We start from the raw sequence: 27,558 nt of genomic DNA on the forward strand, positions 1-27,558 counted from the left end.
AGGAATCAGATTAGTCACAAATGGGAAATATATTCTATGCAATGTACTTACAGTTCTGCAAAATATACCAAAAGTCAACAGCAAAAACAAAAATCTTTAATTAATTTGCCTTATAATTTGTAGCGGTTTTAATTCAACAGCAATTTCCACTCATTTGATCCACTGTCTTTAATGTATCAAAGGCACTTCATGGAACTTCATTGAAGAAACATTGATACTGAGCAAGAATTTAAGTATTAGGGCAGATGACCAGAGAGATAGTCTTCAAGAAATATCATAAGAAAGAGGGATAAAGATTGATAGTTCTGGGGGAGTCGGTGTAGGGATTTAAAAAAAATTATTCATCGTTCAGGATCTAGGCATTTCTGGGAAGGCCAGCCTTTATTGCCCACATTGAATTGTCCTCAATCAGATGGAGATCAGTTATGTTCTTTAACTTCTGCAGTGTTTCTGATGAAGGTATTTTATAACGATACTAGCTAGTGAGTTCCAGAATTTAGATCTGATGATGTGAAGAGCAGTGATATATTCTGAAGTCAGGGTGACACACTTGGAGGGAACATGTAGCTGGTAGAGGTCATGGGATTGTGTGTTGCAGTACTGACAGACAAGAAACTGCAGTTTGTCTTGAAGAGAGTACACCCTGAAGCCATGATGGTTCAGGTAAAAATGGGCTACTTTGTCCTGGAGCTGTGGGTAATTGCATGGTACTGAAGCTGCTCACAGTTAGACAAACAGTGACCACTGTGTTAGAGTGATTTTTGGGTTTAAGCCATTTACATTTAACAAATGGCTTTGGCTACCAGTCTTCAGTTCCTTGACAATGTATTGCGGATTTAACGTGGAACAATGCATTCCTAAAAGGCTGTGAATCCCAGTCCAGGTGACGCTGGTGTCCGTGGCATGGAAGTGAATCAGAAGGTGTGAAGTTTGTGTGTAGTTTCAAAAGAAAGTATTGTTTATACTTTGTAAATATGGAATTGTCCTTTGTGTTTAGCACGTAATTATCGAGCTCCACGTTGGGCCAGCAGACCTTTCCACTGAAAGCATCTCCATATGATGCCTGCTGTACCTTGTTTAGTCGAATAAAGAAGCTGCTTTGTAACTGCCAGTAATTTTCTCCGGTGATTTCATTCACGTAACAACATACTGTATCACATCCTGACTTGTGACTTATAAGTAGAAGGAAGACTTTACAGGGTCAGGTGGGTCCCTTGTTAAATCTGTGAACTGCTCTTGTATCCATGGTATTTGCGTGGCTTACCTTGTTGAGTTTCTGGTTAATGGCAATGTTGACTGTGTCAGCAGCGGTAATGTCATCCGATGTCAAGGGAAGGTGATTAGACTCTCGCTTTTTGGAGATGGTCAGTACCTGGCACTACAGTGACATGAACATTACTTGCCACTTGTCAGGGCATGTATGAATATTGTCTAGTTGTTGCTGCACACTGCTATGGACTGCTTCATTTGCTGAAGAATTAAGAATGGAATTAAGCATTGTTTAACGTGAACACAGGCACTTCTGCTTTCATAATGAAAGGTAGATTGATGATGGATGTTTTTAACTAGTGGGAGAGTCTTAAATGGGGAAGCTAAGAGGCTGGTCGTTTGCATGTCACACGTAGAAGTTTATTCTTGCAGGAAGTCGTGAATCACTGAGCTCATGGACCCAGAGATCAGCACAGGTTAGACTATTAGAAATATTTAAAGTGGAGAGAGATACATATTTGAAAGATTGAGGAATTGAGATCATATGACATACTATAGGAGCAGAATTAGACCATTCAGCCCATTGACTTGCTTCACCATATGATCAACACTGATTTTTTTAATGCTCCCAACCCCATGCTCCCACGTCCTTCCTGTAACCTTTGATACCCTTACTAATCAAGCACCTGTCAAACTCCGCTTTAAATATAGCTAATGATTTGGCCACCGGAGTCATCTGTGGCAATGAATTCCACAGATTCACCACGTTTTGGGAGAACTTGAGCAGAAATACTTCAGTGCTCTGCACCTAAAGAATGAATCTGAACTGACAGGAGTGTCTGAGGCTTTGGAGAACGTTTAGGTGGACACAGGACAGCGTCTTTATGACATGCTTCAGATTCTGACAGCTGTAGCAGACCCCTGGTGAGGACACAGATGATTTCATCACAAGATTGACCCTAGCAGTGCAGGAATCTCAGCACAAAGAAATACTCCTGAGCAAATTCAAAGAAGTGATGGTTTTTCAAGCACTGATTGTTGGAGTCCAAGACGGGAGGACACAGGAGAGCTTCCTGTCCAAAAAGCTCTATTTGTCCTGGGACAAAGCATATTCCACAGCTTACCACCAGGAGACAGTCAAGTGAGGCATTAGGCAAATTCAGCCATTACCATCACCACTGATTCAGGCAGTACTGGAGCAAGAGCCCCACCCAAAAGTATCAATGTTTGCTGCAGGAAACTGACTCACAGCCTAGAGTCTCCAAAGAGATCATGAACTTTATTATTTTCTGTCAGTCATCTATGTATAGACACTCTTGTGCCTAGTGTCACTTTATGGACATAAAATCAATTTATGTATATAAGCAATCTTATGTATTTAAATTTCATGTGTTTTTTTATTATTGTGTTTTTTTTATCTTATTGTGTTTTTTTTTAGCTGCATCAGATCTGGAGTAACAATTATTTTGTTCTCCTTTGCACTTGTATTGGAAAGGACATTAAACCATCTTGAATTTTGTAAGCCTCCTCAGGGACGTTGTCGCTGCAGGGAAAGTCATGTCCAATGGTCTGATTCCAAGCATCAAAGGACAGTCTGCCAGTTTTGTCAGAAGGTAGGGGACTCAAAAATATATTTTTTACTCAGTAATGTAATGAGAAAACGGCAGAATTCAACCTTCAACACCATGTAAGGAGACAGCTGGAACGAAGAAGTGGGCACTACTTTCCATTCCCACGACATGGCCACTGAAACCAGCCTCCCTACCTGATTACTTGATATAATTTCAGAGGACCTGTCCTGGGCCCAGCACCTAAGCGCAATTACGAAGAAAGCACCTCTACTTCCTTAGAATTCTGCGAAGATTCAGCATGACATCAAAAACTTTGACCAATTTCTGTAGATGTGTGGTGGAGAGTATACTGACTGATTGCACCATGGTCTGGTATGGAAACATCAATGTTTTTGAACAGATAATCCTACAAAAAGTGGTGGATATCCAGTGTGCACATCCACATGGAGTACTGTTGCAGGAAAGCAGCATCCTTCACCAAGGACCCCCACCATCCAGGCCATGCTCTCTTCTCACTGCTGCCACCAGGAAGAAGATACAGGAGCCTCAGGACTCATACCACCAGGTTTAAGAACAGTTATTACCCTTCAACCACCAGGATCTTAATTTTACTTGTCCCATCACTGAAATGTTCCCTCAACATATGAACTCAATTTCAAGGACTCTTCTTCTCAAGCTCTTGATATTTATTGCTTATTTATTATTAGTATTTCTCTTTTTTTTCTTTTGTATTTGCAGAGTTTGTTGTCTTATGCACACTGGTTGCTTGTCCGTCCTGTTGGATACGTCTTTTCATTGATTCTATTACGGTTCTTGGATTTTGCGGAGTACGCCCACATAAAAACACGTTCATACTTTGATAATAAACTTACTTTGTACATTGTACCAGTGGGTTTTCCAAACTGACACTTCAGGTCAATACTACGGCTTGGCAGTGAAGTTCAAGGTTAAGGAGAACTGCGAACTGAAGCTTTACAAAGCCCGCACAGTGCCGTATGCAGTGGGCCTGAAGGTAGAAGAAGAACTTGACCAACTACAGAGAGCAAATGTGATAGAGCCGGCCGTACAGGAGTGTAACTGCAGCAAGCAAGAGTTCTTGAAACAAAAATACAATAGGCACACCAGACCATGAACGCTTGGTGCCAGAGGCAAAGGAGGAAACATGGCTACCAGTTGTCGTCTGGCATTGTCACGGTCAAGTCAGAGACTTAAGCTGACAGGCAGATGAATTGTTAGGCGACATTTGCATCATATACGCAACCAAAGTGACGGGGGACCGAGGGAAGGTATAGCTGAAGCTGATGAAGCTGGTGTCCCAGCCAATGAAGCCAAATGGACGCTTCATCAAGAAAAGGAGATTCACAGCCCACTGCCCTCAACTTCAGCTAACCAGGAAGGCACAGAAAGAGAAGCTGACCCCCCTGGGGCAGTGCACAAGGGTGCACCAGCCAGTTAAGTGCTACCAAGTAGGATGGACATTCCATCATTTCTCTCAGAATACCCCACTTATTCCCTTCTCCCGTGGTTCCCATCTATAGAGGGAAGGATCTCCTGCATCAGATCGACTGTGAGTATGTGGTGAGCGCACTTGCTGGCCGATCAATCGTGCAGTGAATTGACTGAGCGTTCTACGTGCAGGAGGCATTATCTTCTGGGCCTGGGCTTTTGAGTCTGCACACTTTTCATCTTAGTTTGCAGCTCCCACACTGCAAGTTGCCCAGTGAAAACGTTTAACTATATCACCCCTTTGTAGTTCTTGCTTTGCGCCTGCTTAACACCCACGGCCATCATAACATTATGGTTTTCACATGCCTTTTCTGTGTCCTATTGTAATTTTACCCCACATCCAGTTTACTGTTCAGAGGCCTGTATACAACTCCAGTCAGATTTATTTTCACCCTTGCAGTTTCTTAACTCTGCCCACAAAGATTCTATACCTTCTGATCCTCTGTCACTTATTTTTAAGCTTTAGACTTATATATTTTTAACCAAAAGAGCCACTCCATCCCCCCTGCCCACCTGCTTGTCCTTTTGATACAATGTGTATCCTTGGACGTTAGGCTCCCAGTTGTGATCTTCTTTCAGCCACGACGCTGTGATGTCCATAAAGTCAAAACAGCAACTTTCTAACTGCGCTACAAGGTCATCCTCTGTACTACGTATACTGTGTGCACTCAAAGATAACACATTCAATCCTATAATCACCATCTTTTTCAATTTTGGCTACGTTACCTGAAGATAAGTTCTTACCCCTTTCTAAATGCTTTGTCTTTTTTTTAATATTCTGACCTTCTGCATAACTGTGAATTAAGAGTGATGACATGGGGAGGTCAATTACAATGGTGTTAGGCAGTAACTTCGGAGCGTGGGCTGGGGACAGATGGTTTTCAGGAAATGTGGAGGTTGCATGGGGGTCTGGACACGTTTGTCCCACAGAGAAAGGGAAAGGATGGTAGGGTAAAGGAACCATGATTGACAAGAGAAGTGGAACACTTTGTCAAGAGGAAGGAGGATTGATAGATTGGAATGGGATTTTTTATTTAAGGTATTGGAAAAATATGAATTAGGAAAATCTTTTATACAATGGATTAAAATTCTAAATACTAATCCTCAAGCTAAAGTAGTTACAGATGGTCAGATTTCAACACCATTTTGTTTAACAAGGTCAACTAGACAAGGCTGCCCATTATCACCTGCTTTATTTGTATTGGCAATAGAACCATTAGCTGAATTAATTAGAACAGATTCAGATATTGAGGGCTTTAGAGTTAATCAAGAAGAATATAAGATTAACTTATTTGCTGATGATGTTTTGATTTACTTAACAAACCCATTGCAATCTTTGCAAAGATTATCTTTTAGATTGGAAGAATATGGGGAAGTATCGGGTTATAAAGTAAATTGAGATAAAAGTGAAATTTTACCCCTTACCAATGGAAATTATAATCAATGCCGATTAGCAACTCAATTTCGATGGTCAATAAATGGGATAAAATATTTAGGTATTAGAGTTAATAATGATGTAAAAAAATTTATATAAACAAAATTATTTGCCATTATTAAAAAAAATAAGAGGATCTTGATAAATGGATGATATTACCAATAACATTAATAGGTAGAGTTAATGTTGTAAAAATGAATATATTTCCTAGATTGCAATATTTATTTCAAACTCTACCAATACAATTACCTCAGAAGTTTTTTCAAGAACTGAATAAATATGTAAGGAAATTTCTTTGGAAAGGAAAGATGTCAAGAATATCATTGGAAAAATTGACATGTAAATTTGATTTAGGAGGGTTACAACTTCCAAACTTTAAGAATTATTATAAAGCAAATCAACTTAGATTTATTGCGTCTTTTTTTGATGAAGAAAAACCAGCATGGATTAGAATAGAATTAGATAAGATAGGAGAAAATACACCAGAAGATTTTATATATAAATGGGAATCCAAATGGATACGGGAAAAAAAAGAATCTCCTATATTAAGACATTTGATTGATTTATGGAATAAGGTAAATATGGATAATGAGATAAAGAAATCTTTATTAGCAAAAAGGACTTTAATTCAAAATAGGCTTATTCCTTTTACAATGGATAATAAACTTTTACATAATTGGTTTCAAAAGGGGATTAAATATATAGGTGACTGTTTTGAAGGAGGTATATTGATGTCGTTTGATCAATTAAAAAATAAATATAAAATATCAAATAACACTCTTTTCTGTTATTTTCAATTAAAAGCTTATTTACGAGAAAAGCTGGGACAAACAATGTTGATGCCAAAACCTAGTGAAATAGAAATATTAATTCAGAAAGGAAAAATTAAAAAATTTACATCTTGTATGTATAATTTGATTCAAAAGCAGACAATTAAATTAGGAATTCATAAATCAAGACAAAAATGGGAATCTGATCTGAATGTTAAAATTGATGGAAAAAATTGGTCAAGATTATGTTCTGATAGTATGAGAAATACAATAAATGTTCGACTTAGATCAATACAATATAATTTTTTACATCAATTATATATAACACCACAGAAAATAAATAGATTAAATTCAAATATGTCTGACCAACGTTTTTGATGTAAACAAGAAATTGGTACTTTTTTACATTCTACTTGGTCTTGTTCTAAAATTCAACCATTTTGGATTAATTTAAGATTTTTATTGGAACAAATTATTGGAGTACAACTTCCACATAGTCCATTGCTATTTTTATTAGGAGACATTGAAGGGACAATAACGAAATTTAAATTGAATAAGTATCAGAAAAAATTTATAAAAATTGCTTTGGCAGTAGCCAAAAAAGTTATCGCAATTACTTGGAAATCTGATTTAAATTTAACTATGGATCGTTGGAATAATGAAATACATAGTTGTATTCCATTTGAAAAAATTACGTATAATTTAAGAAATGAATATGAGATATTTTTGAAAATTTGGTCACCATACTTACGAAAGATAGGATTAGATACATAGGTCCTTTGAAGATAAAATTATAGTAATTGGGGAAAGTGAAAATAAATATCAAAATTATTTTGAACTCCATGGAACAAGTGGGGATCCTCCGATATCCAGGCAATCTTTCTTCTCTTTTCTTTCTTTTTTTTTCTTTAGATAAGGGTTAAGGGGAGGGGGGAGGGTTAATATCACTTTTCTTACTATTTTATTATTACATTTATTCTTGTAATTTCTAAAATTCAATAAATAAATAATATTTTTTAATAAAAGAGGAAGGAGGAAGCACATTTAGGATTTAAGGGAAAACATCAGGAGGGGCTTTTGAGAATTATGAAGAAATCAGGAAGGAGCTTAAGAAGGGACTTAGGAGAGCTAGAAGGCGACCTGAATGACAATGGGAGAAAGAAGAGACAGGCTAAGAGGGCAATGTTGCAACAATCATGCTGTATTTCACTAACCAGGTTGAATGGGAACATCAGGTTGGTGCTGGATCCCAAGAGAGGGAATTTGTAGAATGGCTATGAGATGGCTTTTCAGACCAGCCCACAAGGAGAATGACAATTCTGGATTGGGTGTTATGTAATGACCCAGATTTGATTCGGGAGCTTAAAGTAAAGGAAACCTTAGGAGACAGTGATCATAACATGATAGAATTCACCCCGCAGTTTGAGAAGCAGCAGCTAAAATCAGGTGCATCAGTATTACAGTGGAGTAAAGGGAATTACAGAGGCATGAGAGAGGAACTGGCCAAAGCTGTTTGGAAGGGAACACTGGCAGGAATGATGGCAGAACAGCAATGGCTTAGAATTTCTTGGAGCAATTCAGAACGTGCAGGGAAGACGCATTCCAATGATGAAGAAGTATTCTAAAGACCTTGACGAAGGAAGTCAAAGACAGCATAAAAGCAAAAGAAAGGGCAGATAATATAGCAAGTACTAGTGGAAAGGTAGAGGATTGGGAAGCTTTATAAAAATAACTAAAATAGCCATAAAGAGAAAAAAATTAAATATGAAGGCAAGCTAGTTAATAATATAAAAGAGGAAATAAAAAGTAAAAGAGAGAGAGTGGATATGGGACCACTGGAAAATGACACTGGGGAGGTAATAATGGGGGACAAAGAAATGGTGGACAAACTTAGTAAGTATTTTATGTTAGTCTTCACAACACTTCACTGTATGCCAGAAATGCGAGAGTATCAGGGGTAGAAGTGTGTGTCATTGAAATTACTAAGAGAAGGTGCTTGGGAAGCTGAAATGTCTGACGACAGATAAATCACTTGAACCGGATAGACTACACCCCAGGGTTCTGAAACAGGTAACTGAAGAGATTGTGGAGACATTAGAAATGATCTTTCAAGAATCAGTAGATTCTGGAATCGTTCTGGAGGACTGAAAAATAGCAAATGTTACAGCACTCTTTAAGAAGGGAGGGAGGCAGAAGGAAGGAAATTATAGGCCAGTTAGCCTGACTTCATCGGGAGAAGATAGAGTCTTTTATTAAGGATGAGGTTTCAGAGTACTCAGAGGTAAGTGACAAAATAGGCCAAAGTCAGCATGGTTTCCTCAAGGGGAAATATTGCCAGACAAATCTATGGAATTCTTTGAGGAAATAACAGGTACAATAGACAAAAGAGTGTCAGTGGATGTTGTTTATTTGGATTTTCATAAGGCCTTTGACAAGGTGTTGTACACGAAGGTGCTTAACAAGATAAGAGCCCATGGTATTACAAGAAAGATACCACCATGGGTAGAAGATTGGCTGACTGGTGGGAGGCAGAGTGGGAATAAAGGAGGCCTTTTATGGGTGACCGCTGGTGACTAGTGGTGCTCCACACGCATCGGAATTAGGACCGCTTCATTTTCATGTTATATGTCAATGATTTGCATGAAGAAATTGATGGCTTTGTGGCCAAGTTTGTGAAAGATACAAAGATAGGTGGAGGGCAGGTAGTGTTGATGAACCAGGGTATCTGTAGAAGAAATTCGAAAGATTGGGAGAATGGGTAAAGTGGCAGATGGAATAAACTGTAGGGATGTTCACAGTCATGTACTTTGGTAGAAGGAATAAAGGTACAGTCTATTTCCTAAATGAGGAGAAATTTCAAAAATCAGAAGCACAAAGGGACTTGGGGGTCTTCATATAGGATTCACTAAAAATTAACTTGCAGATGGAGTTGGTGGTAAGGCAGGCAAATGTAAAGGTAGCATTAATTTCAAGAGGTATAAAAACAAGGATGTAATGCTCAGGCTTTGTAAGGCATTGGTCAGACCTTACCTGGAATACTGAGAGCAGATTTGGGCCTTTTCTTTAAGAAAAGACATACTGGTGTTGAAGAGAGTCCAGCGGAGATTCATGAGAATGATCCCAGGAATGAAAGGGTTAACGTACGAGGAGCATTTGATGGCTCTGGGACTGTGCTTGCTGGAGTTTAGAAGAACGAAGGGGGATCTCATTGAAATTTATTGAACACTGAAAGGCCTAGACAGTGTGGATGTGGAGCAGATGTTTACTATAGCGGGTGAGTCTAGGACCAAAGGGCACGGCCTCAGAATAGAGGGACAACCATTTAGAACAGAGATGAGGAAGAAGTTCTTTAGCCACAGACAGATATGGAGGCCAAGTGATTGGGTACAGTTAAGGCAGAGGTTGAAAGATTATTGATTAATCAAGTTATGGGGAGAAGGCAGGAGAATGGGGTTGAGAGGGATAATAAATCAGCCATGGTGGAATGATGGAACAGTCTCGATGGGCTGAATGGGATACACTCCAGGTTACTACGGGAAGCAAGTGAAGCGATTGCTGGGGGTACTGACAATAATCTCTGTGTACTCACTCTGGTCACAGGGTTTAGTACCAAGGATTGGAGGATAGTAAATGTTGTTCTGTTGTTCAAGAAAACTAACAAGGTTAATTCTGGTAATTATAGACCAGTAAGTCTTGTCAACAGTGATCAAACTATTGGAGAGATTCTTAGGGACAAGTTTTCTGAAAAGAGGATGCTGCCCAAGTTGCATGCCATCTTGGACAATCCACTCCATAATGTACTGGTTAGGCACAGGAGTACGTTCAGCCAGAGACTCATTCCACTGAGATGCAACACTCAGCGTCATAGGAAGTCATTCCTGCCTGCGGCCATCAAACTTTACAACTCCTCCCTCGGAGTGTCAGACACCCTGAGCCAATAGGCTGGTCCTGGACTTATTTCCACTTGGCGTAATTTACTTCTTATTATTTAATTATTTATGGTTTTATATTGCTATATTTCTACACTATTCTTGGTTGGTGCGACTGTAACGAAACCCAATTTCCTTCGGGATCAATAAAGTATGTCTGTCTGTCTGTCTGTCTTATGAGGATTTGGAGAAACATACGGCAGTCTTGTTAGGGAATGTGGGTATAGCTTCCTGTAATGGCACCCCCTCCTCACCATCCCCCCTCCCCCCCTCACCTTTTATCCTTGCCTGCCCATCATCTCCCTCTGGTGCTCCTCAGCCCTTTTCTTTTTTCGATGGCCTTCTGTCCTCTCCTTATCAGACTCCCCCTTATCCAGTCCTGTATCTCTTTCACCAATCAACTTCCCATTCCTGTACTTCAGTCCTCCCCCTCCCGGTTTCACCTATCACCCTGTGTTTCTCCCTCCCCTCCCCCACCTCAAAAATCTTCTCCTCATCTTTTTTCTCCAGTCCTGCCGAAGGGTTTTGGCCCAAAACGTCGACTATACTTTCTTCCATAGATGCTGCCTGGCCTGCTGAGTTCCTCCAGCATTTTGTGTGTGTGGCTTAGCTTTGTGAGAGGCAGGTTGTGCCTCACAAGCATAGCTGAGTTTTTTCAGGAGCTGACAAAACAAATTGACAAAGGTAGGGTGGTGAATATGGATTTTATAAGGTGTTTGACATGATTCCATTGGAAGTCTCATCCAGATAGTCAGAAGGCATATTCTGCCATGCAGACCACGACTAGTGGCTTCCCAAAGGGGTGTGTTCTGGGGTCTCTGCGCTTTGCGATTTTGAAAATGACTTGGAAGGGTGGGTTAACAAGTTTGGAGACAACATGAAAGGGTGTTGTAGATAGCGTAGATTGATGTTATAGGTTATAGTGGGACATTGATAGAATGCAGAGTTTGGTTGAGAAATGGCACATGGAGCTCAATCTGGAAAAGTGTGAAGGCAATGTGGAGGGACAGGGGTCTCTTGAGGTCCATGTCCATTGATCCCTCAAAGTGGTCACACAATTTGTTAAGATTGTTAAGAAAGCACATCATGTGCTGGTCTTCATCACTCAGTATTGAGTTCAAGAGCAATTAGGTAACGTTGCAATTTATAAAGCTCTGGTTAGACCACATTTAGGGAATTGTGTTCAGTTCTGTTCATCTCATTATAAGAAGAAAGTAGAGTCTTCAGGGAGCGCAGAGGAGATTTACTATGATGCTGCCTGGATTAGAGAACAAATCTTATGAGGAAAGGTAGAGCGAGCTCAGGCATTTAAGGTTGATCCTTGGAGTCATAGAACACTACAGCAGAGAAACAGGCCCTTTGGCCCATCTAGTCCATGCCATAAAACATAGGAACAGAAATAGGCTATTCAGCACCACCATTCCATCATGGCTGATCCTGGATCCCACTCAACCCCGTACACCTGCCTTCTCACCATATACTCTGACGCCCTGACTGATCAGAAAATGATCAACTTCCGCCTTAAATATACCCACAGACTTGGCCTCCACTGCAGTCTGTGGCAGAGCATTCCACAGATTTACTACTTTCTAGCTAAAAAAAATTCCTCCTTACCTCTGTTCTAAAGGGTCGCCCTTCAATTTTGAGGCTGTTCCCTCTAGTTCTGGACACCCCCATCAGAGGAACCATCCTCTGCACTTCCACCCTAAATAGCCCTTTCAACATTTGGTAGGTTTCAATGAGATCCCCACTCATTCTTCTAAATTCCAGTGAGTACAGGCCCGAAAATGCAAAACGCTCCTCATATGTTAACCCCCTTCATTCCCAGAATCATCCTCATGAACCTCCTCTGGACTCTCTCTAATGACAACACATCCTTTCTGAGATATGGGACCTAAAACTGTTGAGTGCGGCCAGACTAGTGTCTTATAAAGCTTCAGCATTATCTCCTTGTTTTTATATTCTATTCCCCTTGAAATAAATGGCGACATTGCATTTGCCTTCTTTACCACAGACTCAACCTGCAAGTTAACCTTCTGGGAGTCTTGCAAAAGGACTCCCAAGTCCCTCTGCACCTCTGATGTTTGAACCTTCTCCCCATTTAGATAATAGTCCGCACTATTTCCTTTTACCAAAATGCATTATCATGCATTTCCCACAATCACCACTAATTCTCATGCCAAATTAGTCCCATTAACCTGGATGAAAGCCCTCTATGCCCCTCTACTTATCCAAATTTCTCTTAAATGTTGAATCAAACAAACATCCACCACCTCCACTGGCAGCTCATTCCACACTCACACCACCATGAGTGAAGAAGATCCCTTCCTCCAGGTTCCTCTTAAATATTTCATCTTTCACCCTTAACCTATGACCTCTAGTTCTAGTCTCACCGCGCCTCAGTGGGAAAAAACCTGCTTGCATTTACCCTTACTATACTCCTCATAATTTTGTATACCTCTGTCAGATCTTCTCTCAATCTTCTATGCTCCAGCGAATAAAGTTCTAACCTATTCAGCCTTCCCCTAAAACTCAAATCCTCAAGTCCCAGCAACACCCTTGGAAATTTTCTCTGTACTCTTTCAATCTTATCCATCTCCTTTCCTGTAAGTAGATGACCAGAAATGCACACAGTACTCCAAATTAGGCCTTGCCGATGTTTTACACAACTTCAGTGTAACATCATGACTCCTGTGCTCAGAAGTTTTATTTATACAGACCAGTGTGCCAAAAGCTTTCTTTACGACCCTATCTACCTGCATGTCACCTTCAAGGAATTAAGGAATAATGGATCTGTATTTCCAGATCCCTCTGTTCTACCACTCACTGTGCAAGTCCTACTCTGGTTTGTCCTCCCAAAGTGCAACACCTCACACTTGTCTGCATTAAATTCCACCTGCCATTTTTCATTCCATTTTTCCAGCTGGTCCAAATCCCACTGCAAGATTTGATAGTCGTTGTCATTATTCACTATGGTCCCAATCTTGGTGTCACATAAGAACATAAGAGATAGGAGCAGGAGTAGGCCAATCGGCCCCTCAAGCCTGCTCCGCCATTCAACAAGATCATGGCTGATCCAATCTTAACTCTAGTTTTCACCGAATCCCACAAGGCAACAGTGCCAACCAACAGGGCACCATGCCGCCCATTTTATTTTATTATTCATCCCGCCCAAACCCATGTGATCACCCGGGGAAAAAAAACCGAGTTGCCAATTGAGGAGAAAAAATCTGGAAAATTCCTCTCCGACCCATCCAAGCTATCGAAAACTGGTCCAGGAGATCACATGGCTGATCTAAACCTAGCCTCATGTCCACTTACCTGCTCGCTCACCGTATCCCCTAATGCCATTTTTATCCAGGAAAATGTCTATCTCCGTTTTGAATTTATTGAGTGTAGTAGCTTCCACAGCTCTCTGGGGCAGTAAATTCCACAGCCCCACTACCCTCTGAGTGAAGAAATTTCTCCGCATCTCAGTCCTGGAACGGCATCCCCTTATTTTAAGATTATGCCCCCTAGTCCAAGTTTCACCCATCATTGGGCACATTCTCCCCGCATCCACCCGATCAAGACCCTTCACAATCTTATATGTTTCAATAAGATCGCCTCTCATTCTTCGGAACTCCAATGAGTAGAGTCCCAATCTACTCAACCTCTCATCATACATCAACCCACCCATCCCCGGAATTAACCTAGTGAACCTTCTCTGCACTGCCTCGAGAGCCAGTATGTCCTTTCTTAAATATGGACACCAGAACTGCACGCAGTACTCCAGGTGTGGTCTCACCAATACCCGGTACAACTGCAGTAAGACCTCCCTGTTCTTATACTCCATCCCCCTAGCAATAAAAGCCAGCATTCCATTGGCCTTCTTGACCACCTGCTGCACTTGCATACTAACTTTTTGTGTTTCCTGCACCAAGACCCCCAGATCCCTTTGCACAGAAGCACTTTCCAGTTTCTCTCCATTTAGATAATAGCTTGCTCTATTATTTTTCCTGCCAAAGTGCAAGACCTCACACTTGTCAGTATTATATTTCATCTGCCAAATGTCTGCCCAATCACTCAGCCTATCTATGTCCCCCTGCAGGGTTTCAATGTCCTCCGCACTCATTACACTCCCTCCCATCTTTGTGTCATCAGCAAACTTCGATACGTTGCACTTAGTCCCTTTCTCCAAATCATTAATATAGATTGTAAAGAGTTGGGGTCCCAACACCGACCCCTGCGGAACACCACTAGTCACCAACTGCCAGTCTGAGAATAAACCATTTATCCCAACTCTCTGTTTTCTGTTAGAAAGCCAATCCTCCACCCATGCCAGAATATTATCCCCAATCCCATGATTTTTTACTTTAAGTAATAATCTTTGGTGTGGCACCTTGTCAAATGCCTTTTGGAAGTCCAAATACACCACATCCACTGGTTCCCCTTTATCTACCCTATATGTTATGCCCTCAAAGAAATCCAACAAAATTGTCAAACATGACTTCCCTTTTGTAAAGCCATGCTGACTTTGTCCTATTAAGCTATGTTTATCCAAATGCCCTGTTACTGTTTCCTTAATTATCGATTCCAACATTTTGCCAACCACAGATGTTAGGCTAACTGGCCTATAATTCCCAGCCTTCTGTCTATTGCCCTTTTTAAATAAAGGAGTTACATTAGCATTTTTCCAATCTGCCGGGACCATTGCCAAGTCCAGCGAGTTTTGAAAAATTATCACTAATGCATCCACAATCCCGACCGCCACTTCCCTTAAGACCCTAGGATGCAAGCCATCCAGTCCAGGGGATTTATCCACCTTCAGTCCCATTAATTTATCAAGTACCATTTCCTTGGTGATTTGAATCGTAGTTAACTTCTCTCCCCCTAGAGCCCCATGTTTATCCAGTGTTGGGATATTTTGAGTGTCCTCTACTGTAAAAACTGATACAAAATATTTGTTCAGCGTTTCCGCCATCTCCATGTACCCTACCATTAATTTCCCGGTCTCATCTTCTAGGGGACCAACATTTACTTTAGCCACCCTTTTTCGCCAATTTACTTTCATAATCTATCTTCCCCTTCTTAATCAATCTTTTTGTTATTTGCTGCTGATCTTTAAAAGCTTCTCGATCTTCAATCTTCCCACTAGATTTAGCTACCTTATATAACTTTCTTTTTAGTCGTATACTTTGCTTTATTTCTTTACTTAGCCACGGATAACTATTTTTTCTTTTACACCCTTTTTTCTTCAGTGGAATATATTTTTCTTGATAGTTGTAAAATAACTCCTTAAATATACACCACTGATCAAGTACCAATCTACCCTTTAATCTATTTTTCCAATCCATCTTAAGCAATTCCGCTCTCATACCATCATAGTCTCCTTATTTAAGCTCAGTACGCTTGTTTGAGATCCAACCCTCTCATCCTCTAATTGAATATGGAATTCGACCATGTTATGGTCACTCATTCCAAGGGGATCCTTTACTAGGACATTTTTTATTAGTCCTGTCTCATTACACAGGACCAGATCTAAGACTGCATGTCCCCTTGTCGGCTCAGTAACGTATTGTTCAAGGAACCCATCCCAAATCCACTCAATAAACTCTTCTTCAAGGCTACCCAGATTTGCTATTTGCTACCCAGAAGACCATGTTATCATCCAGATCGGTGATATAGGTGACAAACAACAACTGACCCAGCACCAATCCCTGTGGCACACCACTAGTTACAGACCTCCAGTCAGAAAGGCAACCATCCTCTGGATTCTCCTGTTAAACTAATGTAAAATCCAATTTTATGCTTCATCCTGAATATCTATTGGCTGTACCTTCTTGACCAGCTTTCCGCGTGGGACTTTGTCAAAGCCTATTCTGAAGGTCTTGCTTAATATTACTTTTTAAGAGTTTTCCTTAATCCTACTTGCCAAAGCACTTCCAGCTCTCCCAAGTCCCTTCTTTATCTCCTTCCTGGTTACCTAATAAATCTTAAGTACTCCGCCTGATTTTTGTTACCTAAATCTTAAGTATGCTTCCTTCTTCCTCTGGATTAAATATTCCATCTCTTGTTAATCATGGTTCCATTACACTGTCATGTTTTCCCTGTCAAACCTGTCCAGAACCCCATTAAAGGAACATTAAGGGGAGACGCCAAAGGTAGTTTTCGTTTACAGAGAATCATGGGTGCTTGGAATACACTACCAGTAAAGGTTGTGATGTCTGACAGAATGTGAACAGTTGAAAATCTCTTAGATTGGCACGTCTGTGTAGGAAAAAAGGAGGGTTATGGGCTGTGTAGGAGGGCTGGGTTAGATAGGTTTACATTGGTAGGTACAACATCACGGGCCAAAGGGCCTGTACTCTGCTGTACTGTCTATATCCTATGGCCTACTAGGTATGAAGAGTAAAAACTGAGAAATGAACATTAATTGGCAAATATGGGAGACAGGAGAGAAACATTGGACAAGGATTAGGAAACAGGTAGCAAAGTTTTTGTTAGCAGGGAGTAGAACAATGGGGGACAGTGAGAATACAAGTTAATAGTTAAGCCTTGAAAAGGTATGGGCATTGATAAGGACTTTGGTAGAAAATGCATGGAGGCAAGTGCTTTGTCAGGAAGTATTAGGTAAAAATGAAATAAATAAATAAATAATATCTTGACAAAGGCATGGTTATGATTAAATATGACATAAGGCAGGCAAACAATTTGGTTCGGTGTCACTCTCTCCGAGAAGGGGACGAAGCTGATGATTAGAGAACGGACATCAGAGAAACTACAACTGTAAGGAACACTCAACAGCTCAGGCAGCAGTTGTGGAACGAGGATCAGACTGAAGATTTCACTGGAACTGGGAAAGAGAAAAATGCTACAGATAGGAACAACAGGAATATCTGCGATAGGTTGTGGCCAGTTTGCTGAGGGAATAAGTTCTTCCTGGAGTAGCTGGAGGGTAATCGAGGTGGTGTGATATGCTGCAAATAACAGGCCAGGGTATGCTCATATAGACAACAAAAAAACTGAGCTAATATTACTGATAGATGTCTGACAGCAAAATAAGCCAGTTCTGATATAGGCACAGAAAGTGAGGCATAGAAACTTCTGAAATCTTCGAAATTCAACAGTGTTTAAGTCTATAATGTTCACAGAAGGAAGTGCTGTTAATCAAGTTTCCACTGGGCCCTATTTAAACAACACAGACGGATACAGACAGACAAGTCAGAGTGAGAATTAAAGTGGCAAACAAGAGAAGCCTCAAGCTCATTCCTCCACACCTAACACAGATACCCTGTGAAGAATTGCCTCAACCGGCATTTGGTAGAGGAAACCACACTGTGAACACCGAAAGCATTATGTCACAGTGGTAAAGGTACAAGTGAACTGCAAATTACATAGAGGGTTGGTTGTGGCAGTGTAAAGAAAGAATCACTGTTCACACAGGGAGTTTTTGTTGCAATTGTACAGGAAAATGGTGAGCCCACATCTGGAACACTGTACATAGTTACTATCTCCTTACCTAAAGATGCAGAAGCAGCCCAAAGAGACTCCCCAGGCTAATTCCCAGAATGAGACTAGACAGTTTGCATCTGTATTCCATGGAGTTTAGAAAACTTATCTTAAGAGTGCTTGGCGATGTAGGCGTTCAGGACCTTTTACCAGTGAGAGTCATAATCAAGGAAACATAAAATAAAGGGTGAGTTCTTTTTAAAAACTGAGGGCAGATAAATTTCTCCTCTGAAAGCTCCAGAATGTTCTGCTCAAAAGATTATAAATACCGTTATATATGTTTAAGGTGGAGTTAGGTACATATTGGAAAGACTGAGGAATTGAGGGCTATAGGGAACTGGCACAGGAGCGGAACTGTTGCTAGCACAGATCATAGAACTGTACAGACCATTCAGCCCACCATCTTGATACCAATTTATACTAAATATCCTCCTCCCATTTATCATTCTTATCCCTTCATTCCCTTGATATAAATGCACGCATCCAAAGACCTCAAAGTCCACTAAACCGCCTGCTTCCACTTCTACCTCGGTAAAGTACCTACTCAAAAAACTTACCCCCCACCTCACCTTTAAACTTCACCCCTCCCCTCCCTACCCCAACCTTAAGAACAGGAAATCTAGCATTTGACATTTTTTCGCCCTGTCTATACATTATTTTATCTATTTAAACATACAGCTTGTTAACAGACCCTTCCGGGCCAACGAACCCCTCCACCCAATTACGGCCAAGCGAACAATTAACCCACAAACCTCTTTCTTTTTGGAAAGTGGGAGGAAACCGGAGCACCCAGAGGAAACCCTCACTTTTCCAGGGAGAACGTACAAACTTCTAACAGACAGGGGAGGGAATTGAACCCAGATGCTTGCTGTAAAGAGTTACACTAACAGCTACACCACCATGCCGCCCAGCCTCTTATAATTTTTTTTTAAAAAACCTCCATCAGGTCTCCCCTCAGCCTCCAGCACCCTAGGGAGAACAACACAAGTTTATCCAACCTGTCCTTACAGCTCATACTCTCTGATCCAGGCAGCACCCTGGTGACCCTCCTCTGCTCCCTCTTCAGAATCTCCACACCCTTCCTACAGTAGGTGGCCAGAACTGCACACTGTATTCCAAGTGTGGTCTGACGGAAGTTCAATAAAGTTACACAGCATGACGTCCTTACTCTTGAACGCAACACCCTGATCAATGAAGGCAAGCATGCAACACACCTTCTTTATCACCTTACCCACTTGCATAGCCAAGTACAGTGAACTTTGGACCTGGAACCACAAGATCTCTTTGTAACTCAGTGCTATTAAAGGATCTACCATTAACCGTATACTTTTTCCTTTCACTTGACCTCCCAACGCACGACATCACACTCTTGCCCAGATTAAATTCCATCAGCCACTTCCTGCCCAGATCTGTCAGTAGTCTATATCCCACTGTATTCACTGATGGTCCTTTATACTGTCTACAGCTCCACCAAACTTGCTAATCGACCCATCGACATTTCCTTTCAAATCCTTGATATATATCACAAACGACTGAGATCCAGCACCAATCCTTGTGGAACACCACTAATCATGGACCTTCAGTCAGAATAACAGCCTCCCATTCCTACTCTCTGTCTTCTACGGGTAAATCAGTTCTGATCCACTCTTGCAATTCACCCTGAACCCCATAGATCTTCTGAATCGACCTACCATGAGCAATCCTATCAAACGCCTTTCTAAAGCCCTTGCAAATGACATCCAGTGCCTTACCTTCATCAAGCTGCTCTGTCACCTCCCTGCAAAGCTCAATCAAGTGTGTAAGGCATGACCTGCCCTGCTGACTGTCTATTAAGCAGGTCATGGCTTTCCAGATCTGTATAAATCCTGTCCCTCAGTTCCTTACCACCAAGGTGAGGTTCATTGGACTAGAATTACCTGGATTAGTCCTATTTCCTTTCCTTTCATTTCCAGTCCTTTGGGACCTTGCCTGTTGCTACTGAGGGCACAAAGATCTTTGGCAAAGCCCCATCAATCTCCTCACTTGCTTCTTTCTATATTTCGGGGTATCTGCCATCAGGTCCTGGGGACTTATCCACCTTAATGCTTTTCAGAAGATCCAACAATACTTCCTCCTGAATCTCAAAATGCTCCTGCAAGTTAGCATGCTCCACCCTGCCTTCATTACCCTCCAAGTCCTTCTCAGTAAATACCAACACTAATACCCATTTAAGTACCTCAGCCACTTGCTCCGACTCCAAGCGGAGATTCCATCCTTCATCCTTGAGTGGACCTACCCTCTTGTTCGTTATCATCTTTTCCTTAAGTATTAAAGTAAATTAGTGATGATCTTGTTAAATGGCGGTCTAATCCTGGTCTCATTTTCTTGTGTTACTGCGTTCTAAAATCGACAGTACTTTTTACATATAAAACCACTGAACTACCTGCAAGGCGGTTTGTTACATCTCCCATTCGATGGGAAAATGGAGACACCACTTTCTCCCTTATTAGGGAGAGAGACAGCCTGTGATATGTCGAATACTGGATGAAACGCGAAGTCTTTGGGGTAACTGCAAGTCTGTGTCTTTGCTTCTGTTTTGCTCACGCGTGAGCGCTTGGTGGCGGTGTCGATACTTTTTTTTGCCAGTGGGGGGAGGAGGGATTGTTGCTTGCTTCCGCTTATATGTGGGGGGGGGTAGCAGGGGAGGACTTTAGGGTTCTAACATTTAACTGTCATTCAATCTTTGGGGCACTCCTCTGTTTTCGTGGATGGTTGCGAAGAAAAAGCATTTCAGGATGTATATTGTATACATTACTCTGACATTAAATTAGACCTTTGAACCTTTGAAGTTAGAGCAGCTTTGCTTAATCTTAGATAATTCATAAATGTGAAGTAGAACAATTTGAAGCACTGAGTACTTCCTCTCCCAAACCAGAGACTCAGAAGGTTCCACAAACTACTTCTGAACCATCACTGAGCTGTAAATTGTCTCACAAAAGAAACAATTTCCAACAGTCTATGAGAAAACTAGCTTGCTGCAATACTGCCAACCCTCTGGTGCACCACAAGACTAACCAACCTCACCGGAACTTTCAAAGTCAGCACAACAAAACTAGCAACCTTGAAAGTTAAAATCAAAGAAAGTGTTTTGTAAAGCAGTGGATAATGCAAAAAAAAAGTTTCATGAAACAATGAATCATGCAACCCTGCTTAATGAATTACAGATCTTGTAACATCCTCCCCTGAGCATCAAGCATCTTCTCGTACCAAGCTATGGACATGAAGCATCCTGCTCAACATGACAAGAACAACTTCCACATGCCCAAAGCAAAAAAAAACACACAAAACTGATTGTTTTCCTTCCAGTTTCCAGCTTCATGTTTTAAAAAAAAAACACCGTTAGAGGGGATACCAGGTCAGGTCACTTGACAGAGTAATGGGGGAAAGCTTGTTTGGGTTTTGTGGATTTATGGGAAAGATCGTTGGAAATGATGTGGGATTCCAATCACGAAGGCAGAATGAGTTAATTACTTATAAGGGCAAAATGTCCAAGTCAGCATGCCTGCACTCTGCTCCTTTGCATTGAAACAAGTTTCATGGGTGCTGTAAAAGCCTAGCCTGGTACTACATAGGTGACCCACAGCCAATGGGTTAGTGCAATTGTACTCACAGAGTAACGTTCACAATCACCTTTAACCAAAAGAGTTGCATGTTCTGTGCATCACCCCACCAAACACACACGTACAACTGTAGATGTGGAAAGATCCTCTACGCTTTACACTAAAAAAAAATGTCAATGCAATATAAACTAAATTTAACTAACTTAGCTATTGTAATATGCTTAATTACCTCTGTTGACAATATGATGTATGGATATCCTATTGAGACACAAACTCTGTGAAGCTGGGTTCTATGCTTCAGACAGCAATTTGAAAGGACTCTTTTGTGTATTGGAGGGCAAGATTATTTCGCCTGTGGCTTTTAATCTTTGATATTTTTCAATAGGCAATCAAATTGTTACAGATTGGGCAGCCGTATTTATCTCCACTACTGGGCACAAAGAAGAAATCATGTTCCCATCCCTCTCTTAAAAGATCTGTATTCATCTTTGTACTTCCATTTGATTTGGTGCTTTCATCATGCTTAGTTTCACAGCCACAGTGGGGGTACGAAGGTCAAAAGAGGAATGCATGCGATTGTTCAAAGAATTCTAATTGGTATTCTAACTGGTGTCCTAGTGTTAGCAATGTATAATGGTGAACTGAGTATAATTACTATACTGTATGATAATAAAATTTCATATTCTAATATAGAAATTAGAGGTCTTGAAGAGCTGCAGGGTGCACATCAGAAGAGCCACATATGGCTTCGTTGTGATTGGGACAATGTTTTGAGTGCAGATCCCATAGGCTGTAGACACTGCTAGATCGTCCACTCTTTCCAAAAGGCCAATTGCACAAAAGTAACCATACATAACCAAACCTTTCATCTAACAGTAGAGAATTAGCCTGATGACACTGCTGCCTAATTTGCTCCAGCAATGTAACACAGAACTCTCATCTTCTGAGAATTGCCACTGATCAAGCTGTTGGTAGGCTTCATCAAACTGGTGATCTCAGCAACTGCAAATCTTTTGCTGGGAGTAAAGTCTATGTGAAAATTAATCAAAGCGCTAGAAGGATTTAATGCTGGCAAAGGTTTCTAGCTCCAATCATGCATTGTGTAATACTAAATGCCAGAGCACGGAAATGTAAAAGGCATTCAGATGTCACTTACCTGAAACCCTTTCCCCAGCTTTAAATGATAACCAAAGAGCAGGTCAAGGTGCAGGATCTTTTCTCCAAAATCTTCTTCTTCAGAATCATCTCCCTTCAAAAAAAATGTTCAGTGATTTATATCTGTCTTTACAAGCAAAATATTTCTGATTATAGTACAACTTGTGCACAGTGAAACACAAAGGAGTACAAGCAATAAGATTTGTAAAGTGCAACATCTTTAAGAGTTAATATTATTAGAGTCTGAGGAAGGAGTCTTGCTTTTATTTTAAAGAGTCAATTCATAAATACCCATGTGACGCCAGGACGGAAAGTAAGGAACAAAATTCAGACTGTAGTGATTGTGCAATTGATTTTAAAACTTGAAGGTGATGTGGAAAGTAAAGACAAAAGAGACAATGAGAGTTCAGCATTGTGAAATCCTCCAGAAGAATGACTTGGTGCAGGGAACAGTAACCACTCAACCTTGTTTAGAGAACATAACGCTGAGCTGAGATTAACACACACAAAATGCTGGAGGAACTCAGCAGGCCAGGCAGCATCCATGGAAAAGAGTACAGTTGATGTTTCAGGCCGAGACCCTTTGTCACTACTCCTTTCCATCGATGCTGCCTGGCCTGTTGAGTTTCTTCAGCATTTTGTGCGTGTTACTTGAATTTCCAGCATCTGCAGATTTTCTCTTGTTTGTGATTGAGTTCAGATTGACAGATTTGTATTTTAATTCAACTGAATCAGCTGTCTGTGATTAAAAAAAAATGACCCTTCAAGTTCTAAATCAAACCTGGATTCTTGGATCAATCTGGTCTATGAGTAATTTACATAGCTTAGGCCAATATAGTCAAACCCTAACCAGTGTAAAGAATAACCAGTGAGAAACATTTATTTTCCCTACTCACCAACATATAAAGCTCTGATAAAACACAAGTGGATCAGATTCTGGTACAATAGACAGAGATTTCAATTGTCAACCACTACAAACGCAAATCCTAAGACACAGTGGGACCTTTGGACTTGTCCCCAAAGCTAGTTCCCAATCAGCAAGGCCCTGCACAGCTCTGACAGTCTGATGCAACACATCCCCGGTTCACTAGATTCAATACTATCAAAACACTTTGGCTGCCTTTGATATTCACAGGTGTTCATATTAAAATAGAACTATTAAAACATAGAAAAATATTAAAAATAAATGAACAGTTTAAGCACCAAAATGCAAAAATATTTGCCCTTAAATTAATAATACACATAAATCAATTAATTTAAAACAATGTAAATTGCCAGAAACTTGCCCATCTCCCTTAGTGCTGTTCTTCACTACTGAAACGAATGGATTTATTGAACCTGTTCAGTGGGCAGACTTCCCAGCGTGCCTGCACGGAAACTGTAAGCAGTTGGCCCTCCAGAAAGAATCCAATGTCAGAGAACAGTTCAAGTGCATCACAGATAATCAAGTATGTTCTGCTAGTTTCATGAACTAGTAAGAAAACTGACATTGAATTTATTCCTCTAGCATCAGATAATAAATGCAGCACCACTTAGCTACTAATATAATCAAGATAGGTATGTATTAATCCTAGTCTTTAGAGACCATAAACAATTTCCAGAGTAATGGACCCTGAGGATGAATGAGTGTTCTTTTATTTCTTAATGCTTCATGGAATTTCTGCTGTTGTCTCCTGTCGGAAGGGATATTATTGGAAAATTATCTCTAAGGAATCTACTAAAAGCAAACAAAACTGTTAAAAACAGGGAATTGACTTTAAAATTTTAGGAACAATCAAGACACAAGCAAAAAGTTCAAAGTACATTATCAAAGTGTGTATACATTATACACCCTTGGGATTCGTCTCCTTACCAGCAGCCATGGTTGCATAATGTACACGTACTTTGATAATAAATGTACTTTGAACGTTGAAACTTATGTTTGCGTCCTGATTTCTTCCTAAAATGTTTTAAGTCAATTCCTTGTTTATAATAGTTTTGTTTGGTTTTAGTAGATTCCCCAGAGATGATTTTCCAATAATATCCCTTCTGACGGGAGGCTACAGCGGAAATCTGAACAATGCACTGTGATTATGTTTTGACCATCTGCATTGATTTCTCCCTTTTTTTTAATCTGGTGGGACAAAGTCTGAGAAGTAAACCTATTGCTAATTCAATTGAAAACAATGACTCAGTATAAAGAAGGAAACAGCAAATACCACCCGTCTACAGCCAGAAGGCCCAGATGACCAAGAAGGAATCACTGCTTAATACAAAGCATTCCAACTATGAAATATTTTAAAGGAAGCCATTAGATTAAATGCAGTTACTATTTGATCAGTGGAGGAATGCGTGAGATGTCATAAGCCATAGCTGAGTCTGGCACAACAAGCACTGAGGAGTAACTGAACCTCAGCAAAAAGGACTACCAGTTATAGCCTATAATTCTGTCCAGCAGAAATAGCATAATCAGCTTATTTCACTGCTTGCTGGTTTTGTGCTCAGGATTACAGTGTTTTTACAAAACTTAAACTATAGGTGATGCATTCTCTGACCTACATGAACAAGCAATCAACAGGACTTTGTACAAAGTATAAAAATCTTTACAGTTTAGAGCAAATAATTCAAAATATATTTTTGATTCTCAGCAGGTGCTTAATAGATCTATGATATGCATGTTGTGATAAGTTTTCTACAAATCTCTGCATCTCATTAATATTTAAACTCACTGGTCTGCTATACTTTCTAAGCAAGTAGATAGAAAAAGAATCATAAATGCATCAAGAACTACAAGCTCCGAACAAGAAACTAACAAGGTGCTTAAAATGCAGTACATTATATGTGATGTGGTTTAAAACGATGTTATTTTTTCTTTACCTACCTTAATTAAAGGAGGAAAGTGAAAAAGGTTCAAGTAGTCAAGGGTCAGTTTTTCAATTTCAGTCTGAAAGGGAAGACATGGGCTTGTTAACAGCAGGCAATCCTTTCTATCTTGTCACTAACTTCCATCAACACTTCATCAATTTTCTGGGAACTATTTTAGACCGACAAATGCAGCTACTTATCCTTCTTCAGATTTAAAACAAAATATCTATTTTCTTAATTTTGCTTTTGCTTTATAATGCATATGAACAGTAGTAGGCCCCTCAGCCCTACAGGTCTATTCTGGCAATCTATCAGATAATGCATATGTATCTGCAGCAAAATTCATCATTCACCTTGATACTAATATATTCCTTTTAAGTTTAAAAATTTTATTGATTTGTCCTAACACATATTTGGAGCATACTCTCTGTTAAGAAGGGGTTTTATTGTCATTTGCCAAAAGGAGCAAAATCAAAAGCAATGAATTTCATATTTCTAGGAAATAATATCACATCTCATGGAAGAATAGAACATTCTTGAAAAGATATTAAATAAATAAGCATAAATACATAGATAATCATACATTTATTAGATAATAAGTGGTATGCATAATAAAAAATGAAAATACTCTCCGGTGCTTAGTGGCACTGGACATGAAAATAGAAAGCTTGTTTCCCAGAATCATGCTGCATGCAAAATTTCACCAACACAAATCAAAATACTAACAGCTCCAGTTTCTAAAGCACCCCTTCAAGTTTCTTCCTTCGTACCTTTAAATGAATGATATGTCCTTTGGACTGTATTCCTATGTCTTTCAAATCTTGTTCTTTCAGCAAGAGCAACCTTCGGCCAGTTATGTGGTGATTTCTGAACAGTTCTGCGTAGCCTTTCATTTCACTGTCTGTGTCACCTATAGGCACAAAGTTACAGAAATACATCATATCTGCAAGTAAACTGAATTTCCAGAATTCTAAGAATCAATCGCAATCTTTAATACCTTTATCTAACAATTGCTGTATCCAGAAGTACTGTAAAAGAGAAATAAGACAATGATCATAATAAAATACAGGATAAAGAATAATATTCAATGTCCTTTGCCTCCAAATTATTGCAATCAGAAATAATGTATGTATTTTTAAGATTGCTAAAGGCAATGAAAAGGCTTAATTACCAAAAGTATTTATTATGATATTAGACACATGATATAAAATACAATGATTTAGTGCAGCCCTGTTCAAAAAAGCTCAGATTTTCCTGAGAAATGACAGAAGATCTACGTGGAATTGTCTGCTTTATCCTATATAATTATCAGTAAGTTTAGGATGTTCGAACTGTTGCTTGCAACTGAGGCCCAGGAGTTCCTGAGGGTTCTTCATTGCTATCATTATCACTGAATTCTGATATTGGATTCCTCACAGATTCAGAAAAAAAATTCTAAGCTTTTCATCCTTCTGAAAGTGGGCATGCCTCAGTGTACACAATGCATTTACGGAGACACGAGCCTGCCGATGAAAATAGAATGAGCGGCTGAAGGACCTCAGCAGGCAAGGTAGCAACTGCAGAGGAAAACGGACAGTCGATGTACGAGGTCAAAACCCTCCATCTGAACCCATCCTGATGTGGTGGAGTCTTCCTGCAGCTCGTTTTTTTGTCATCACCAGACCTTACGAATTCAATGGGAGCCTTACACCTTTACCTCCTGATCACCCTAAATGCTCACCCTAGGGGTTGAACGGGGGCGGGATGTGGGGAGGCATTGCATGAGTGACTCATTATTTCCAAGAAATTTTGGATTAAGGTTACTCAAACATTGCTTTTTAAAAAAAAAACCTGATGTTATTTTAGAATTGTATTGTTAATTATGACTGAAAATGAAAGTGAAAAATACTGTGAGGCGTTACCTAAAGCTATCCTCCCCCAAAATGGTATCTCTTCCACTGTACTCGCAGTTTGCTGCAGGAGCCATTTCACTTAAATGGCCATATACGTGCATCAGCCTAGTTCACAAAAGTAATTTACCTCATATGTGTTAAATGTACAAAAAATTAT

At 40.1% G+C, this 27,558-nt stretch overlaps 1 protein-coding gene across 3 annotated transcripts in view; it reads right to left on the reverse strand.

Annotated features, from left to right (window-relative positions):
• Nucleotides 1-27,558, reverse strand: part of LOC140728463 (mitogen-activated protein kinase kinase kinase 20-like) — a 124,654-nt gene that overhangs the window by 27,739 nt on the left and 69,357 nt on the right. For all 3 annotated transcript variants that reach the window (XM_073047218.1, XM_073047219.1, XM_073047217.1), the window contains exons 13-16: nt 26,507-26,537; nt 26,280-26,419; nt 25,526-25,588; nt 22,667-22,759 (exon numbers count right to left, since the gene is read on the reverse strand). In XM_073047218.1, coding sequence (XP_072903319.1) covers nt 22,667-22,759; nt 25,526-25,588; nt 26,280-26,419; nt 26,507-26,537 — 327 coding nt within the window. The remainder of the gene's footprint in view (nt 1-22,666; nt 22,760-25,525; nt 25,589-26,279; nt 26,420-26,506; nt 26,538-27,558) is intronic.

Source organism: Hemitrygon akajei, chromosome 5, assembly GCF_048418815.1.
Source record: "Hemitrygon akajei chromosome 5, sHemAka1.3, whole genome shotgun sequence".
Taxonomy (NCBI): Eukaryota; Metazoa; Chordata; class Chondrichthyes; order Myliobatiformes; family Dasyatidae; genus Hemitrygon; species Hemitrygon akajei.